The 20863-nt window shown below is 46.9% G+C and overlaps 1 protein-coding gene across 1 annotated transcript; it reads right to left on the bottom strand.

Annotated features, from left to right (window-relative positions):
* Window positions 1-1582: 1582 nt before the first annotated feature.
* On the bottom strand, window positions 1583-18586 carry LOC139760070 (uncharacterized). The gene is made up of 2 exons (XM_071682864.1): window positions 17794-18586; window positions 1583-5337 (listed from the first exon to the last, which is right to left on the bottom strand). Exons 1-2 carry the CDS (start codon window positions 18250-18252, stop codon window positions 5260-5262), a joined length of 537 nt encoding a protein of 178 aa, XP_071538965.1. The 5' UTR covers window positions 18253-18586; the 3' UTR covers window positions 1583-5259.
* Window positions 18587-20863: the final 2277 nt, after the last annotated feature.

Below are 20863 nucleotides of genomic sequence, written 5' to 3'. Positions count from 1 at the left end.
GCTCATTTATCGAGTTATTCAATATCAAGATGTAGGACGGTCTCAGTGTACAGAGATACTGTCAAGGACTGATATTGAATGAGAAGTTTGCCCTACGGTCATACTCTACACTTGATGATACTAGAGAATAGATCTATATCTATTTCTTTTTTTTTTCGATATTTACTATCTGCATAAAGATTGCAAGTGCCTTCTCGTAGGTTCGTCCTGATGGGAAAAGATGAAGAAAAGTAGAATACTTTTCGTGATAGATTTGCATCTTAAAGGTCGACAGAGAGCAGGTGTTAGGACGACTGGCGGGAGGTACTAGTCCGCCAGTGTGGCTGAAGAAGGAGAGATGGAAGCATCGAAACGGCTGATCCCTGGAGGTGGCAAATGCTTACACAGTATCTGCTGGACTTGATGATGGCTGGGTGTGGGACGTGGTGGCTTAGTTAATGCTCGGTGTTCCCCGCCAGAGAAGGAGGAGGAGGCTGGTGAACGACCAAGTCCGTAGACCCTGACCAAAAGTAACATTTGGAGAGAGAGAGAGAGAGAGAGAGAGAGAGAGAGAGAGAGAGAGAGAGAGAGAGAGAGAGAGAGAGAGAGAAGCATCAGGTGTTACCACATGAAAGTGTGGTGGTGGAAAGAAAATGTGGAGGTCACATGTGTGGGACCCCAAGGTGTTGGATCAGGCAACATGTGTGTGTGTCTCGTTGATGCAGATGGCTTCCTCCTCACGAACTCACACAGTGAGACTGTGAACGCTGACAACAGACAGAGGTTCAGAATGACTGTGTGAGAATGGAAGTTCAAGAGATTGGGGGCTTCTCGAGTGTGGAAGTCAGTCCCTGTAACCAAATAGATCAAATTGGGAAATTACAATTACCATCACATCATACTTCACACTCTAAATGATGTGTGATCATATACATATAACGGCTCACCTACACATATGGACGGGACAATTTACATATTCTTGTAAGGAATCCATGTCTTCTCATCTCTTACACAGAATGTTGACACTTGTAACATAATATTAACATGTAGCATTTGCTTGACCAACGTTGTCTCACTTCACCTCCCACCAACGTTACCGAGAGATTTGGTTTTGAGATGAGAAACTCACTTTTAGATATTGTGAACGTGATTTTATCTGAGCATTTGGAACGTCTTTCAAGTATGAAGATGTCATACATGCCGGTCTACAAGGCCCGTCCTGCACGAACTGCTATCCGTGTCTGTTTCCCCGAGTCTCCACCTCCACCACCGCCACCCTACCACACCTGGCCCCTGGTGACTGTTATCCATTTCGGGACTTGAGGACCCACACCCGCGTGATGACGGCTGCTTCGAGCATGATGACGATGACGAGAGACTTATGGAGGCTGCTGGTCTGAGCAGCGGGGTGAGGGCTTATACAAGACTAACCACCGGACGTTTAGATCACTGAAGATTACGATGAAAAATAAACTTGGTCATATACCTTTTTGACCTTATCTATTTTTCTTTTCAAAACTTTTTGACTTCTCCGTACATATAACTTTGTTAGGATGTAACATTTAATGTAAGGCGTCAGTAAACAGGAAAATGAAAAAGTAAGAATCGAAAAACTTTTATTACAAATATCGTGATAAAGGCACTGAGACAGAAGCAGCCATGGGTCTCGCAGCTGGTACCCAGATCTCCCAGCAGGTACATGGGTCTCGCAGCTGGTACCCAGGTCTCCCAACTGGTATTTGGGTCTCCCAGCTGGTACCTGGGCCAATACACCACCTGTTTATCTCTCTACTCTCAGAACAGAAGAGAACATAACTAATCGCAGTGGAAATAACTGATAAATGACTAACTCAAACATGTATACTTTTATTACACATAGAAATACTGGTAGACATAAATACAATGTCTATAAACACACTTACTTTTGAAATAAAGTATGTCTTCAGAAACACACCTTTTCCGTTAAGTAAAACAAATGAATATAGATAAATGATTTGTGAATAATAATTTGTCGTGAAGTGTGATACAACGACAGACAGACAAACATTTTATCTTATGAAATTTTGGTTCAAGATGGCTGACACATACGTCACTTCGGTCAGAACTCCGTCAGTATGACGTATTTTCCCTTCCTCCGAGGCAACCACACACACATGGTGTGCTCCCACACTCGTGCTCAGGACCAAAAGGCATATCCCATCAGGCTCAATAGGTGAAGGATCGCCTCTTTGACTAAGACAACTCGCCTTTGTAGGGGGCGATGAAGGGGGTCACGTGACTATTGGTGACCATCCGAAACTCAAGTGGACTAGTTCTGTGCACAGGTAATTAAATGGTTAAACTAACGGACTACAGACACCGTTTCCAACATCCTCCTGCCCCATTTGGTCAGCTTTGCAGGACGTTCGAGTCTGGCGTTTTTTGCTTTCTTAAGGAGACGGCAAATTCCAGCGTCAACTATCGTGGTGATTATTGTTATTCTTTCAAAATGATTGGATCCTTGAACACGATGGTACGACCTCTGAGTACTACGGTACGACCCTTGAATACGATGGTACGAGCTTTGGGTATGATACACTCTCGTCTCTGACTTGATCCTAAAGGACCAGGTCTACGGCGAGTTCATCATACACAAGGGTCATACCGTTGTGCCCAAGGGTTGTGGAACAGTATTCAGGGAGCAAATACTATAGCAAGTCTTGACGACACTGGACGAACGAAGACAAAGTATACTTGGTAACATACAATCACATTAAGACTATAGTTAAATGACAACAGGAAATTCAATCACTGTGCATAAAGTTACTCGGAAAAAACTTCTCTTATAGTTTCCGAAGAGCAACCTTACACTTGGACATGATCTGAGTGTTTGAGATGAGGCCCTTGTTCAGAAATGTCACGCCTTTGGGGCTTCTGTGACGTCACTGAACAGCTGACAACAACAACATCTCTGAACAGCTGACGACGATGCTGTGGGCGCCACCATTGGCTTACTGTTACCCACAATAGACTTTGCTAGTCTCTGAGGCTATCATACAAGGTTTATACATATATTGCATTTATATGATACTAGAGAATATCCTACAATGCAAAAACAAAAAAAAAAGTTTCTAAACATTACAATTGTGTTCTTTGGTGTGTTATAAAAAATAGAGTCACTTGCTGAGGACGATAATCTTCAGCTGTTACTATGACATGTTGCTCTCCACTATATATATATACACACATACACACACACACACACACACAACACATATGTTTACCATTTACTGTTCTGCTGTTAGGCAGAGCTGCGTGTATCAGCTGGTGCTGTGGGGAGTGGCTGGACATGCTGTGGGTGTCATCTGCGGCTGTGTGGGATAGTAATAACACCCTCCCTGTATTGGCTGGTCTCACAGGATTCCCACATAAAGAATGATAGGCTCCCGCAGCCACTTCGTATACAAATGTCTTTTCCTCCAGCTTGAGCGCCAGTCTAGTGTCTTGCCTCGCCTCACGTGAAGGAGGTGGGGTGGTGGGAGGTGTGGGCGGCTGAGGGTACTACTGTATGCGGCGCCTCCTGGTAACCCTGCACCTCGACGAGGACCTCACGGCGGGAGAACCATCTGTCCGGCCCGCCACGTCAGAAGCTCCACCCGCCAGTTGGCAACCATATGGTCTCCTGGCTCAGGCTTCCCCGATGGTTTATTGGTCCCCCATGTGTCGAGCTGTGAAGTTAAGGAACAGGCAGACTCCCATGCGTCGCGTAGTGAGGTTAAGGTGTAGGTGGACTCCCATGAGTCGAGTAGCGGAGACAGAAATGGGGGCGACATGTCTTGCCGAACTAAGCGTTAGGAATCAGGAGAGTCCCACATGTCGCAGATTGAAAGGGTAATATTCAGGATAGTCCCAGAGATAGGGTCAAGGAAATAGGTAAGTCCCATGTGTCCTACAGCCAGGGATAAGGGAACAGGAAGGTCCCATAACTAGGAAGAAAGGAAAAAGGAAGTCCCATGTGTCGCAGAAGCAGGACCCCATGTGTCGCAGAACGAAGATAAAAGTAGCTGTCAGCGTGTGGCACTGACGGGGGAGGTGAAGCAGACGGCGCACATGTGTCACCCTCCACCCAGCTGTGGCGCTTCACACCAACAGCAGAAGGAGACAGTTGTGAGCCATGTGGTGTTGGTGTGGAGGGGGAGGCCTAGTAGCCAGCATAGGAGCTGTTAAGCCAGGTAGTGGTGGTGGTTGTGGGGTGGAGACGATGACAGAAGAAGGTATGATTTGATTTGTGCCAGTCCCCGGAACCAGACTCATTCCTTCCGTCAGAGGAACCGAGGAAGGGAACGCCGATACACAGGGAGTCCCAAAGTAAGAACCCGTTCCTTCATTAAGTGCAGAAGTGGGTTAGTTTGCCATCATGAAACGTCGCCACACAGCAGGTCTTCCTAGACACATCAACTGCTCTGCTACATAGTCATACATATACACAATGTCATACACACACACACACACACACACACACACACACACACACACACACACAAATAGTTTCACACGCACAATGAGCATCTTCATATCTTTACACATTCATGGAGCCGTCTCGTCTTTCTTATATTTTCGCTCGAGTGGGCACCGCTGGCTGGAAAGATCATCGTCCTCACAAGGTGACAGAATTCAAAATGATTTGGGAAAAAACACATATAGGAGTTACCATGAAAAACAGGAACTTATGGAAGAGTTACCATGACAAACAGGAACATATGTAAGTTACCATGAAGAACAGGAACTTATGGAAGAGTTATCATGAAAAACAGGAACTTATGGAAGAGTTACGGGTCTTCTAACATGACCTGTGTAATTACTGCTACAAACATACTAAGACTAACAACAATATTCAACAAGCAAACGGGGGGTGCGTGTCTGGTTATGTACCTCCGTTAAACTAGTCATTATTTCACCCCTTGGAGGCTTGTAAGTAATACATTAACTGCCGTTTTTTGTTCCCGAAACCAATGGCTAAACAGTCTCAAGTTAACTGGTTTACCACCGATAGGTCAGGTTAGGGATTCGCTCTGTACCTCTGTAGAAGACTTTGATTGTGGCACTCAAGAATATTGATCAGCCAACACTTGATAGCAGTTCTTCAAAGTCCGCGTCCGCCGGCTCCAACAGCACCAGACGGACGAGGCCGAGGCGCCAGGGGTAGGTTCAGCCGGCAGATGTAGGCGGTGAAGGCGGCGACAGCGGCGGCGGGGAAGGGACGGGGATGGTAATGGTGGGTAGTGGTGAGGGGTGAGGTCTTCACGTGTTGCCCGGGAAGGTATGGGATATGGAGCCGCTCAGTCGGCTCGTCGTCGTCTTAGTCACGTCTCGCCTCATCTGTTAAAGATAGAAACATCTGTGGATAAACGGTACGTACAACACATCTACAAATTTATCAAATAAATGGTTATAGAAACCATAAACTGACAGCACATACACCGGGATCATCCAGGAACATGAATTATATTTCTGGTAACTATGACAAATCAGCTTCTAGATTCTGTTTTCACCAAAGTATATATCATTCTCCAATGTGTGTGTGGGTTTTCATCAAACCTGATGAAAGGGTCACAAAACAACACTACCATTAAATTGGGATGGGGTCACTACGTCCATCTGTTCCGGATGTATGAAGGGGAGGAGGGAATGGACCCCCTCAGCCTTGCTCAACATGGCCTTGAATATGAATACACACGCGTTATAGAAAAGATAAAATTTCAGGGTAGAACTGAGTAAAAATAGTTCAAACTGAATCTGATATGAGAAATGACTACTACAGGTGACTACTACTTTCCATAGCGCCTTGGAGCAAGGAGGAAATAATTAAAATGACAACCGCAAAGTGTATAAGTGGACCCACACATTGTTCACTTCACACCTCGCCAGTCACCAATGTTTACATAACCATACTGTAACACTGATTAGGCAGTCGTATAGTGAACGTCAGAATTTACTAGTTAATCAAGCCTGATGTCCACAGCCTGTGGGTCTAATACATTCATATATCACGTTCAGAGGACACGTCTCTCAGATCCTGTGAGTTACAATACATTTAGAACGAGCTGATGAGGCGTGACGACCTGTTCCGCCGGAAATAAATCTGGCAACAACGAGAGGGAATGATCTCTGATAATTGGACCACTGTCGCCCTCACCAGACAGGGCTACCACCTCTATTAGTACTTTAATTTTTTGCCAAATCGTTTTCAATTTGCAAATTTTTATCTGAAGTACTTTCAACGTACTGATGTCAAAAAAGATTCATCATGTACATAACAATGCAACTTAAATCACACTACAATGACGTTTGTTATGTGTCTAGTACTTCTGTTATATCCTGTTTATCATTCATAAATCCTTTAAAACGTTCATTGTGGCGAATTCGTAATGGGGAAGGTGGAGCTTCTGTTGTATAATAGCGACATTCATTTCCAAGTACATATTGTGCAAAACAGCGCGACAGGTTACCTAGTTCTCTATGTAAAACTTCTGAATGATACAGAGGTGAATCTGAGGTAATCTAGGAAGAACATTTTCTCATAATCTTTGCGAACATGTCTGCCAGCCTCATAAAGGCATGTTTACACACGTAAATCCCAACATCAGCATTCACACACAAATACCGAAAAATGAATGGATGTATATATCAGCATATATGTAATTACAGTGAAGTACTTATTCCCATGATGCATTACGCCATAAAACACGATCTTGCACTTATAAACACACGAATATGCATTCCCCGACGCGTTTCTGGGCATAAAACGACCGCTAGTGGGAACAGGTGCACCTGTAGATAAGGGCAATGTTAACAGCTTTGTGACCGTGAGACAATAGTTTGTTGAATGAACTTTACTATACCTGAAGGCGACCTGACAGTGAAATTTCACTTCCGTCTGAAAATATATGTTATGTAAGAAACTCAATGAAGGAAAAACATAATTGAAGGATGTTTTATGGGTTAATAACGCTGCGGAAAATGTGGGAACTCCTCGAGTTGCAACATAGTCAGTCATCTGCGTGGGGCTGGGACTGCGGCGTACCTCCCCTCGCACACACAAGCTTACCAACAACATTAGCTACACCAGGAAATATTTCAGACTGTCAAACACCTTATTTAGGTACACCGAAACTTACTTCAATTGTATGAGCAATAATCTATCTTGTCCGTAACGATAATCATGATAGAAATTAGCGACAATGAGGGATTTTCTCGATGTAACAGTTGGCAGACTTGTGATGGTGCGACATCTGGGTACACACATAACATTTGGGCGGACGTCCGACTGTGGCGGCCAGATGGGACGTGGCCTTCCGCTACCGCTGCCTCCCTCTTGTTTCATCGTTTTATGAATAGGATAATTTTTTTTACAGCACCGTGTAATGAATGTGTCCTTATTATCATAACTATATGAACGCATGTCGCTCGCTGTACAGCTGCAGCGTCCTAAATGGTACGAACCAACATTTAATTTCATTATTAGCCGCTAAAGTTTAATCTTTGTTAAAGAATATATTCAGGCTGATATCCTTACTGGAATAAAACACGGATTTTTCTTCCGTTTTGTCTGACCATAAACAGGAAATTGTAAATTTTAGGAAGACTGCTCACCCGGAAGGGAAGATCAATAGAACAGAAACATGACACACTTGAAGCCAGACATTCTCTCACTCGCCTCACGCACTCTTACTCGTGACGCACCTCCCCTACTACTCATTTATTCATGCTGCCGATGCACTCAATCCTGTCATATAAGCAGACGCTTTGAGTGTCCTACCACATACACAATCCCCACGCATTTATATACTCATGACTTAATCATTATGATACTGGTGCTTCCCAGACAATTGCACACTTCTACCGAACTTAAATAATCACTTTCATCATTTACGTTCAAACACATGCGTCCTCACCGTACTAAGGCACTCACACGATCTTAATGCACCTACATTTTCCAAACGTTCTCAGACTTCCATGCGATCTTCATGACCTCCTGATTCCTAATCAGTTCTTTAAACACACTCATCACGCACTTTTACTTTCCTGAAGAACAATCACAATGACGCTATCACAGTCTCTACCCGCAGTCAAACCCCTGACACAACGCACTCATTCTTATACTCTTTTTCCGGAAGCTTGTGGTTTGTTTACGAACACTGACCCTGACTGTGTGCTCACCTCACACCACTACCGAAGGAAAGGTGGGGATGGGGAAGGAGTGCATGACTGACCCATTATACACTGGTCTGTGCACTTACACCTGTTTACTCTTGACGGACTACGTGGACACAGTCAACCTCCAGGGAAAGCAGGTCGATTCGCCCAACGGGTAAGGTCAAGGGAGAGGGTATGCGTGACCATACTCCCTAGCAAGGTCAAACGAGAGAGATTTTCAAGATGTTTAGCAGAGATGGTAGAGTAGTATACCATGGTGGCAGGTATTGACGGCAAGGCAGCACTACTGGGTTATGCCATGGCATTTCGATTTGCTCTTAACGGCAGGCAAAACATTAAACACTTGTAGGAAAAGTTTTCCATATGTTTGTAAAATACTTCCCAAATTTGTTATACTTTCGGTTGTTGCTACTTCTTACTGTGGTTATGCTTGCTATAACCTTGTAACACTCACATCTCTTGTGTAAGGTGTGTTACGCACTACCTTCTGTTTTTATTTACTCTCCAGCGGCAAGGTCTTCTGTAACTACTAGATGAAGAGAAAGACAGACATAGATAATCTGACATACAGACACCGCTGTAAGGAACGGTGAATCATAGAGAGAGAGAGAGAGAGAGAGAGAGAGAGAGAGAGAGAGAGAGAGAGAGAGAGAGAGAGAGAGAGAGAGATTAACAAGAGGGGAGGGAAGACGGAGGGAGAACTCCTCCATCATTTGCCTCCCTCTCGTTCCCTGAAGCTAGACGGCCTTCGTCATATTACGCAGTACAAACCTGTACTTTCAAACAGATGGTGATGGAGACTGATAGAGGGAGTTTAGCGGATTGATGGAGGAAGTACTGGAGACTGATGGAGAAAGTGTTGGGACTGATGGAGGGTGTGTTGGAAACTGATGGTGGTAGTGCTGGTGACTGGAGTGGGGGAGAATGATACGGGAGTTAAAAGAAGGTAATTATGAGGTGATGGTGCGTTGGGTGACAGTGGGAGAGCTGCCCCCATAAAGACCTCCCACCCCCCTGCACCTGTCTCCCCCCAACAGCTGTTGTGGAGGTCACGTGACAACAACCAAACCCTCTCTCTTTCCTCTTTTTCCATCTGCTCTCTCTCTCTCTCTCTCTCTCTCTCTCTCTCTCTCTCTCTCTCTCTCTCTCTCTCTCTCCTCCCGTGCCCCCAAGCTAACTCCCCTCCCAACCCCCACTTCCCCTGCGGTGCCCCTGCACCACATCTATCAGCGGTTCGGGCCGCCTGATCAGCTGCACTCAATGAATGGAGATATACCCCGCCCTCACACTAACCCTCCCTCTGGTCATTAACGCGGCTCGTTCACATACCCTCTGCTCCCTCACCTCTAGTCACTCCTACTCTATGCTTCTATAGCTGTAAAGTCACCTAATGCTTCCATTACTATGAAGTGTCAACCGTATTATAAGCATATTCCGATAATTGCTTAGTCCTTTATGTATGTTCGCTCCGATACTTGTGTAGTCATTCAAGTGTGCTCCAATAACTGTAGTCATTAATATACGATCAGATAATTGTAGTCATTGTAAAGAAAAGTAACATAAAAAACGGAAATGAAAATATAATGTCATGAATGGTAACAATAACACAATCATGCATATACCGTGTCATCTGATAGTTCAGAAAATGCTACAGGTTATGTCCTCGAACAGCTCCCGTAATGTGGTTTTCTGGTGATGGACAAACAGCTAACTTTCATCACCCAATTTTAGGGACCAATGCTTGAGCCTAAGTAGTTTTGAGTACGTTGTCATAACACAAATAATTCCTTTCATAATTCTAGCCTTAACCAAGAACACATTCAAGTACGATTCAATTCCTTGTGCTAACTCTTTCACATTTATGCTAGGAACAGTAGCGGTCCCAAAGCTGATCCTTGCGGAACACCTCAGTTTGTGAGGCTTTAGTACTTGACGTTTTTTTGGTTTGTACCCCTTGCACGCCTGTCAGGAAATCTAATCTCATTTCACCAGCTCACGTGCCTCAGCAAAGTGTGTGTGTGTGTGTGTGTGTGTCTGAATTGCGGCGCTCGGCCAAACTTCCCGGCCCAGCAGGCGTCATGGGCGCTACAGTACCACTCAACCTTCTTCGCTTAACTCCGTATTCACATGCCTCATAACAACTAATACAAGAACTATTTCCTACACACCTCAGCGCCCGTATATCTATACCTTTTCCATAAACTGGACTTCTTCCTCACAATCTTTTTCGTGTATTTAGCAAGTTTTAAATGCCAGACGGAGTGTCGCGGTGTTTGGCAATGCATGTTTGTGCGGAGTATCGGGAGCAGGTGGCGCGTCTCCGGAACCCATTCACCTCTCACCCGCTCACGCCTCCTCTGTCTTAGCACTTCCTCTGGTCCGTCAGGCCACACCTGGCGCAAGCCGCCGCTACCTACCATCAACCTCTGCCATAAATAAATAATAATCGGCGTAATATTTACCCAGGGCCGCGCTTGGTAGCATCTGGCTACCTTACACTGCTCGTTTTCTATGCATCGTTAATGAGTGCAGGGAGTGTCCGGCAGGCCCCTCACCAGGTGCTTGCCATTCTGGGCTTCATTCATCCAGTTCTACTTCCTTCCTTCCTTCCTGCTCCCTCCCGCCTCCCCCTGCCCCAAGCTCCTCCTGCCGCCAGGCCGCGGCAGCAAACGCCAGACTTTAACGGTTTCCTCCAGCGTGCTGATCCGAAAGTCGTATTAGGTTATTGGCAAGAAAAGAATTTGAATTGGTTCATTTCCCGTCCTACACCATCTGAGAAGTAGTCTTCCGCATGGTTTCTAAATCCAAACAAGATCACCAATGAAGGTTATGTACAATTAAGCCTTATAAGCTGATTACAAATGTAATCAAAAGGTCACGCACAGCCACCAATGAGAAAGCTTCATATATAAGAACTATACGTTTTATTCCTCGATGCAAAAATCAAATATTCCAACACTGATCATTTATTACTATTTTTTGCTCATAAACTTAATTAGAAGATAAGAAAGTTGTAATTATGGAAGCATGAATGAGACAATGGCAGCGGGCGGGCGGGCTCGACGGAGACACAGTCCGTCACACACGCGCGAATCTCGCAGGTTCGGCTAAGCTACCACGCTCACCACCTGATAATTTACTGATGTTAATAAACGTATAAATTTTTCGTCATATAATATATTTGAATAACGGAGGAAAGTTGTGAGCCTCTAATTCCTAAATAGTATAAAAATCTTATTCGAATTATAAAAACAATAAAGGCTTTAAGCCAAAAACATTGTACAATAGCTATATTATGAGGTAGCAGATGCTTTATAGCATAAAATCAAATGATATATACTGGAAAAAAATTATACATGTGAAAATACGTGATTAACTGGTGAATGACTGGAAATGTGAAGCGCTGAATTCGGAGTACGATCGAAGTTGAAAGAAATGTAAAGGTGAACATAGAAAACGAACACAAGATGGATTTCATGGGAGGCTAATTAAGGAGAGGGAAACGAAGAAGAATAAAAGAAAGGATCTTAGAGGGAACAGGTGGCGTGACTTTCCTTATTGGCGGCCAAACTCGGGCCGAACGGCGCCGCCGGCTTCAAGGTCGGCTGGCCCGAACACATCCCTCACCCACCAGTCAACCCACCTACCTAGCCATCCATTCATCCATACACCCAACAAACCACCCAGCCAGTAAGTCAGCCAACGAGACAGGCTGGCAGCTAGAAAACCACACAACCAATCAGCCAATCAGGCTCTATGCCATCTTACTAACCAGTTTCCAAGCAGGCAACCATGGACCTATGTTCCTCCTTGGCCAAACTACACTGCTGCTGAAGCAACATGGGTGAGTGGATGGTTTCGCAGGGGACAACCCCAGGGGAGGTGGGTGTTAGCAGATGGTTGAAAAGGGTAGAGGGCCGGTGGGTGGGTGGGTGGGTGTGTCCAGGTGCAGGTCGGACGGCCAGGTGGTGTTAGGCAAGGCTACACACCCGGACCCCGGAACACCAGCGGCCCATCACTCCCACTACCTGAAGTGGACGGCTCTCTGATGGGGAGCTCACTAATGGGGGACATTAATTAGAGGGGACACTCACTCGGGGGGGACTCACCAGAGGGTAAGACTCACTGGAGGAGGGACAGTGGTAAGGAAGCTCACTGGAGACGGGAGATAGTGGAAGAGCAGAATCTGGTGTGAGGAAAGGCAGAGATAAGAGATTAAGTCATATAAGTCGACCAATACGAGGAATGATGTGAGGCCTCAGAGGTCGTAACGTCGTGCTCAACGGGTTTGAGACCCCCTTAGCACCAGTGCTTCCCCCTCCCCCCCCCTCATTTCAGCTCCACTGAGGCCGCCCGCCCCCCACACCCTTCAACACGTGGGCCAGTAGACGTGCTTCACGGCCCGCGCGCCCCGGGCAGGTGCAGGTGCGGCCAAGCCCGCAGCTGTGGCAGTTCACATCTGGGACACCGCACCACACCTGCCACCCACCCACCACTCCAGCCACCATGACCTCCCACCAAACATACCCAATAGTTTCACAAGACGCGATGAACAAACTTAACTTTTTTCATTAAAGAAACAAAATCTTTTATTCAAACCGTCAGGAGCTGGTATGACTGCACAATCCTCTCCTGTGATCTGCTGGTAATCCCAACTCCACTTCCCCCTCCGTTTCAGAGTCAGGAAAGGAAAGGGACGACGCAGACGGCCGGAAGTCCCGCTTTTAGATAAGAGAAAGTGACCCTTCTCTCACCTTCCGTTTTAAACAATCGGGCGACTGTCCACCGAAACCCATGATCAAGCGTGTCTGGCAGAAGTGCTGACGTGTTGTTGAACGTCTACTATATATATATATATATATATATATATATATATATATATATATATATATATATATATATATATATATATGCAGGAAATCACAAAAAAACACGTGATTTCATAAATGCAGAAGCACCACTTGGAAAAGGAAACACGAGGACCATAAGAACTTTTGTGTATTACCACATCTTCAGAGGGCAAGTTTAAAACAGAGAAAATAGTTAATTTATACAGCATCACATGATCACTTGACCCCAGTCCACGTCCCAAGGTTCCGTACATGTCTAACCCATTGTAAATAGATATAATTGTGAGCATAAGAGAATAACTGATATCGTCCTTGGGTGATCTCAGTTACCCCAAAGGAAATGGAGGTACGTGAACCATCGTTATAACATGATGATAATCTAACTGGTAGTTTGGGAATACTGAATGTAGTCCTCACCAGCTGGAGGCTACCTCCTCCCTTATTTCCCCCGCCGTTCCCTACCCTGGTACAGCTGGGCAGGAACCAGCTGCAGTTACTCCCAGGCCGCGGGTCCCCAGGGAAGCCGGGGGCGCTGCTCCCCCTCCCCTCGAGATCCCAACAACAGCATCTGTGTCTTCTAGCCTCCCTCCCCAACGGCCAGCATCCCGCCCTCCAACTAGCCTAACACCTTAACGTATCACATCTTCAGATATCGCCTCTACACTCCTCAAGAAGGCGTACATGTGTCTGGCTATACATGTTAACATGTCGCCTCGAAGTGTCCACTTATCTTCAGATGGCTTAACCAAACAGTGTTTATCTCTCAAGGGAAACTCTACCTAGGTTTATCTACACGAATTCAAGTTTCCTAATTTGTCTTACATTTCACTGCCTTTTTATATCATTAACATTTTTCAAGAGAAGGACGATGAAGGAGGAGGAGGAGGAGGAGGAAGAGGATGCAACTGGCACTAACAGTTGGATGATACACACCAGCCGACGCCACACCCCTATGCCCCCTCCCTGTCTCTTTCCCCTCCCTCCCTGTCTCTCCCTAAACCACTCCCTCCCAGACGCCGTAAATCACTCCCTCCCCTCCCTAAACCACTCCCTAAACCCCTACTTCCCCTCCCTAAAACACTCCCTGCTCTCCCTAACTCCATCGGCTTCCGAAACGCACCACCATTATCGGCTGAAGGTTGGCACATAGACAACCTATAGAAAAACTTTATAAAAAACAAAAACAAAAAACATGTAAATCAGAAATCCAAACTGTAATCAAGTAGGTAAATCATGAGCTAATGTACGCCTGAAATCCTTGATATATGCTAAACAAAATATTACATAAAGAGGAGCGAAAAAATGAAAATGGTAGTAATGAAGATTATATTCTTAGAGAGTCTTATCATCAAATGCTAAACTTTACTGAGCGAGTATCATTATGCCAGACATCAGCAATCACATAGAGTCTGCACTGTACATCTGAAGATCCTAATGGGTTACTAATGGATGTTAATTAGGAAAAAGAAGAAACTGGAAGATAAACAACTAACGAATGTACAGTTTACTTCAAGCAGAAGACTAAATATAATAAATAAATCAGGTTTTGAGCCAACTTCAAAAAAAGTTTCGAAACTATCACTGAACCATTTATATATAACCCATCTACACAGTTTACTGGATTAAATCATCCATAAAACTCCTCTAAAACGACCATAAACCACTGATCAACAGGAAAAAACCACGTCCGCTCTGGTTCACCTAGCGTGAGAGGAAAATAAATCGGAGAGGGCTCCTCCTTCGTCAAGCCTCGTGGGGCCTCGTCCAAGGTATTCCTGACGAAGGGTTCACACTAACCCTGGTGAGGCCTTTTACTCACCCAACACTCATTCCTTCCCCTCCTTGCCTTGTTGACAGACTTAACACCTTTCGTTCCTCATTTGGCTATCACACTCATCACCTTTACTCCCTCATGTGTCATACTTAAGATCCTCTCCTACGTGTTCTACTGAGGCTAATACTGTCTTCTTCCTCCGAGAGTCATGCTTAACGCTCTCCCTCCTCCCAGCGGATGTCATACTTATACCAACCTCACTTCCTCAGGTGTCATACTTAACGCCTCTCCACGGGTATCGAGCCTCCAGCGGGGAATGTCTGCTGGTGTCCAGGAATAGTTGAGGATGGTGTTGGTGTGGCCAACCATGGATGGTGGAGGTGGAGGGGGAGGAGGAGGGGGGGGGGGGGAAGACGGGAAGGGGTGAGGTTGCCATGTGGCCAGATGGCAGTCATGACAGGACGACTAACTAAAGACTAACTCAGGAGGAGGGAAGGGAGACAGACAGGAGGGAAGGAGGAAAGACAGGAGGGAAGGACGACAGTCAAGAGGTGGGGGGAAGGACAGTCAGGAGGGAAGGAGGATGGGCGGGGGGGGGGGGGGTAGGAAGAGAGGTATGAGGTAAGGAAGTCATTCAGGAGGGGAGGAAGACAAAGAGGAGAAGAGGAAGACAGTCAGGAGGAAGGGAGGAAGACAGGCAGAGCCGGCTGGGGTATGGGGCGTGGTCTGGTATGCGGATCACATGTGTTAAGACAGACAAGGGCGGCACGTGTTAAAGGCTAGCACACAGGCGCGCCGGACGGAAGTGACAGATGCTGTGCACATCCATCCGGGTGACGGTTGTGACGGGTGACGGGTATGACGGGTGCTCGCTGCTCGACAGCTGACGCCAGACGGGTATGTGAAAGGGGGTGTGGGGGAGGCTGGCTGGGCAGGTGATGGGTTGTTTGAATTCCGAGCAATGAAAAGGAGACTCTGAGCACATGGTCACCGAAGGCACGTGTGAGAGACACCTATCCCGAGCGGGTGACGATGCGGGAGACACTTCGCCTGTGCGGGTGACGACGCGGGAGACAACTATTTGGCGCGGGTGACGACGCGGAGGACGGCTATTTCGTGCGGGTGACACCGGGTCAGCCCTTTCCTTGATGACACTGCTCGTGGCGCAGATGGTCGCAATGTCATTCCGCTGGCTCAGTACACGTACTGTTCTGGTTATAACGGCTACAGAGGACGCCGTATCGGGTCAGATGTCAGGCTGGTGGGTCAGGTCAGGGTGACAGCAGTGACACCCTGAGTGTGTATGTGTGTATGTATGTGGGTCATAAGGGTAAACACGAATCATTCAAGTCTTTGACAGGGCCCGATCCCTGTGTGTCCGTGTGGCCACATTACCACCCGGATTTACATTTTGATAACGTTAGTCTACAGAAGGGAACATGGTCTTCCTCGACTCCTACAGATTACCCTGGTTCCTGTAAAGCTGGAAAATCCTCTCCGTGTCACATTCTACTGGACGGGAAAGAACCAAATCAACCACAAATCCATGAAAAATAGAAAGCATTAGTCAGGTCTTCGCTTGCATGACTCACGACTTACGCATATTTCAGACCTCACATGTAAAACCAGCGCCTTAGACGATCGCTTGAGCGCAGCTGCTGCGCAGTGGGCGGCCATGCGTAGCCAGCAGCAGCAGCAACAGTGACGATGCGAAGGAAATATGCGGGAGATTGTTGACACAGACATGTTCATGGCTCGAACGATCGGTATTGATGCTGGCGATCACATCCACATACGCCAGACACTGTGACACGTGTAATATATATATATATATATATATATATATATATATATATATATATATATATATATATATATATGATGTGTTTTCCGTCTACGGCCTTACAAATATACAGACATGTGTAAATTATGTCCAGCCAACATTCTCGCTCCTCTCTTGAACACACACACACACACACACACACACACACACACACGTCAAAATGTCAACAGATAAACAGCTGTACTAAAGCGGAGGTCTGAGATGCCATGCTGGCTCTGTCCACCAGCTGGTGCAGGTGCAGCCTCGCATCGTACCACCTGGCGAAGATGGGACTCTTTTATCACGCCAGGTGAAACTCTACATGACCCCAGCTGGTGAGATTAAAGTTCTGTAGCACACAAGAACAAGGATGAAGCTCTATGCAGACCCAGACGGGGAGAGTGAAGCTCTATACCAACGCAGACGATGGTGGTATTACTCCGCGTGGTGAGGATAAAGGTTTATGCAATATCATTTTGGTCAGTAAAGCTCTACATTGTGCAAATAAAGTCTATTACTTCAATGTGTTGTATATGAAGTCTTTATCAACAAAGCTGGTGAGAATCCAGCTTTAAATCAGCCCAACTAATACTGAGGGAGATTTAAGGTGGTACATGATTTATATCCTCTCAGGCGGTATATATAAGGATGTCTGCCGCACCAGCTGGAGATTGAAGCTTTACATCACCAAAACTAGTTAAAGTAAGGCACTACATGATTCCCGTCAGTGCCTAGGAGGCTTTCTGTGACCCCAGCTGGCACAGTTGTGGCTCTGTAAAACACAAATCTTCCACCCCACCTGGTGGCTCTGTAACACTCCATCTGGTGTAACGCTGAAGTTTGCGCAAGGAGGATTCACTATCGCCCTAGCTAGAGTAAGGAGTGCTCTGTATAATCCCAGTTGGCGCAAGGGGGACTCTGTATCGTCCTATCTAGTGGATAAGAGGTGCAGGTGGTGAGGGGTGAGGGCTAGGACGTGTGGGTGGTCTGGAGTGAGACTCGCGGGGTGGCAAGGAGTGAGGGCTGGGACGTGCTACAGACGAGGGTCGGAGGATCACTACAACTGATCCACAGAGCGTGGCGTCATGGTTCTTGCTGGGGCTCTGGCATGTCTCTAGAGCCACTGGCAGCCAGAGAGAGAGAGAGAGAGAGAGAGAGAGAGAGAGACTTACCGCGGTTGTCTGGAGAGTGTTGGTGGTAGAAATGACGCCCAAAGGTTGTCTAGTGGTCCCCATGGGAGAGACGGGTGACATGTGGTGGGGCGGTGGAGTGTGGTTCGTTAGGCCGTGGTGAGGAGGTGTGTGCTGCTGCAGGTGGTGAGGGGAGGTGGGTGGCGTGAGGAACCTGGCGGTGGGCTCCTCCCTCAGGCCAGGGTGGTCCTCGAGGGCGTGCTGCAAGTCGCAGATGTAGTCGATCACGTGCTGGATGAGCTCGAGTCGCGTCACCTTCCTGTTCTTGGGGATGTGGGGGACGATTTCTCTAAGCTTGTCGAGGTAGAGTCTCATCTCGGCCTCAACCTCAGCGCTAGGAGGGTGGCGCTGAGGGCGACGGCCTCTGTCGCTCATACCTCCTCCTCCTCCTCCGCCACCGCCGCCCATAGCGCCCACATCGTCGCGTGCTGGACCCATCATCCTGCCTTGGTACTTCACTTTCGAGTTCGAAGGATCACGTCTCCCAAATACAGTAAACTTTGGCAGTAACGAATAAGTCACTAGATCATTCACTAAAGTCAGTGAAGGAAATATAACAGCAATAATCCGTCTGACACTACCGTGGCAATCACTTGAGTAAGACCAAGGGAGGCTAAACAATAAGTTCCTTGCAAGAGGATCGGCACAGTTTCCTTAACCACCACCCGATCGCTACTGACTCGGTGGTGTCCCCGCGTCTTTACTTATGAGGTTCGGTAGCACGTGGAGTGGAGGACTCAGCTGGCGGGGGTTAACGTGTAGCCCTTGGCTCTGCTCTGAGTGTTATGACAACCTACACATGACAACAGCTCAGTACACAGATGTCGAGCGGGTCTGTATATTTCTCCTATATTAGTGTTCATCTTCCTGCTGGCGACATCCAGCTCTTAATGATGTTTATTTGCATATATGACAAATTGAAAATTATTTTGTGAAATCGGTAACATAATCAGTGAAATCTTGTAATATGATAATGAAATATTTGGAGTACTAAGTATTTATTACCATCGTTACATTCAAACGAAGTGTAATGAAAATTCTTTCAACCCTGAAACGTTTGTATATGGTCTACTGATCCACCAATCAGCTTCAATTTTCCCACAAACGTCATGGTGGGAGGGGGCTGAGGGAACCAATGAGAGCAGCCGTAGCAAGCCGGATGGGAGCGCGGCGCCACCTGGTCTACACGTGGTTCTCGTGGTCGCCTTGCGATGCCAACTTGCACTTTAAGACGTCAAATGTTCCATGAATGATTTTAAATGCAGGTGTTGCTCGCGGCCGAAGATCCGGGACGCTCACCACCAGAACAGGGAGGACGTGGAGCATTAATTGATTAATTTTCATGTCATGGATAACTCGTGGAAAAAAAGAGAATAAAATCTGAAAATCCGTAGATCGAGGATCACGAAGGTCTGACCTAAGTGCGGTCAGCCGTGACAGTTATTGACACTGTTGTCAGTGTTTTCCTGAGCGAGGTGATGGTTGTCACGAGCAACATTTTTATGTGAATGAAAGGAGTCTTTGTCCTGACGGTGGAGGCGACGAGGAGTGGAGCGGCTGGCGGCAGGGGTCACACACACACACACACACCAGACACCTCGACCTTGTTCCTATATTAGCTTGGTTTCCCCCGATCGTAGCGCTACGCGGCCCAGCTGGTGCAGGTGGTGTCCTCTGGCTGCCAGCTGGTGCCAGGGTCACCAGGTCCACTTCTTCAGACGGCTGCCGGCTGGGCGGGACACCTGGTCTCAGGGGCAGTGTCGTCACTACCTGGGCTTGTGACGGGCATCACTGCTGACTGATAAACATAAGGCAGGCGTCGCCAGGTACATGTTCGTCCAGGTGGTGAGGGAGGCAGCTGCTTACACGCTCAGGAGGACGACGCCCAGGTGGGGAGAGGTCAGGTGAGGAGATCTGGTAGTGAAGGCGCCAGGTGGTAACGAGCCAAGTGAAGGGCCTAGGTGGTGAGGGGGTCAGGTGGTGATGGGGTCAGGTGGTGAATGGGGTCAAGTAGTGACGGGATCAGGTTATAAAGGAACCAAGCGGTGAATAAGGAGGAGAGAAAACTCAGGAGCAACCGAGCAATGACGAAATCCATACTGTGTCGACCATTATTAGCCTCTGGCCTGTATGGGCTGCTGCAGACGATATCTGTCATCATCTTTGTCTCCTGAAGATGGCTTGAGAAAGGGACATGAACTTGTAATTTGACCTGGCCGATTCGTCAACCTTTTCAGGAGACGGGTCATGTATGTTGGCAAGCCTCCATGAGCTGGGGAAAGCATCAGGGTACAGCCCACACCTTGAATATGTTTGCAAAAGGCTCAGAGCAAATTTATGGATAATCTCTTTAGAATTAAAAACAAAAATGCTGTTCTAGTGGATGCAGGTATCGAGGAGCAGTGAACGCGTGTACTCTAGATCCTGAACTTGGAAAATGACGCTGACGACGGACTGGTGTTCGTAGGGATGGAGGGAAACCTTACCTACGTGATAGATGGAATTTTTGTACAGTTGAGGCAGTGGGTCAGGTTAGGTCCTGTGACACGACTGGTAACACAGCTGAGACAGTGGGTCAGGTCAGGTCCTGTGACACGACTGGTAACACAGATAAGACAGTGGGTCAGGTCCTGTGACACGACAGAAAGTGCTACGAAACTTTCAAGACTGAAAATGATTTGTCACTGTTCATCTGACTGTGAATCGACTGTGGTCTGGAACACATTTATAATTTCACTCAATTGACTTTCTGATGAAGCTACGCTGGGCTGGGTGGTGTGTGTGTGTGTGTGTGTGTGTGTGTGTGTGTGTGTTTGTTGGATGAAGGTAGATTTCCGGTGTTTTTATGTAGCTTGATAATGGTGGGACCAGGTGACGATGAGCCAGCTGACAAACAGGCCAGGTGAAGACGAAAGGACACTGGTAGTAAATGATCCAGATAGTGAAGGGTACTGCTGCTGCTGCTGACTAAACTGGTTGTTCAAGATGGTAAGTACTGACAGAGCGAGGCAGTGAAGGGACAGATGGTTGACGGAACACCTTGTGGAAGGGA

Source organism: Panulirus ornatus, chromosome 35 (genome assembly GCF_036320965.1).
Source record: "Panulirus ornatus isolate Po-2019 chromosome 35, ASM3632096v1, whole genome shotgun sequence".
NCBI lineage: Eukaryota > Metazoa > Arthropoda > Malacostraca > Decapoda > Palinuridae > Panulirus > Panulirus ornatus.
The sequence above is the reverse complement of the archived record's forward strand: the minus strand, read 5'-3'. Positions and strand labels throughout refer to the sequence as shown.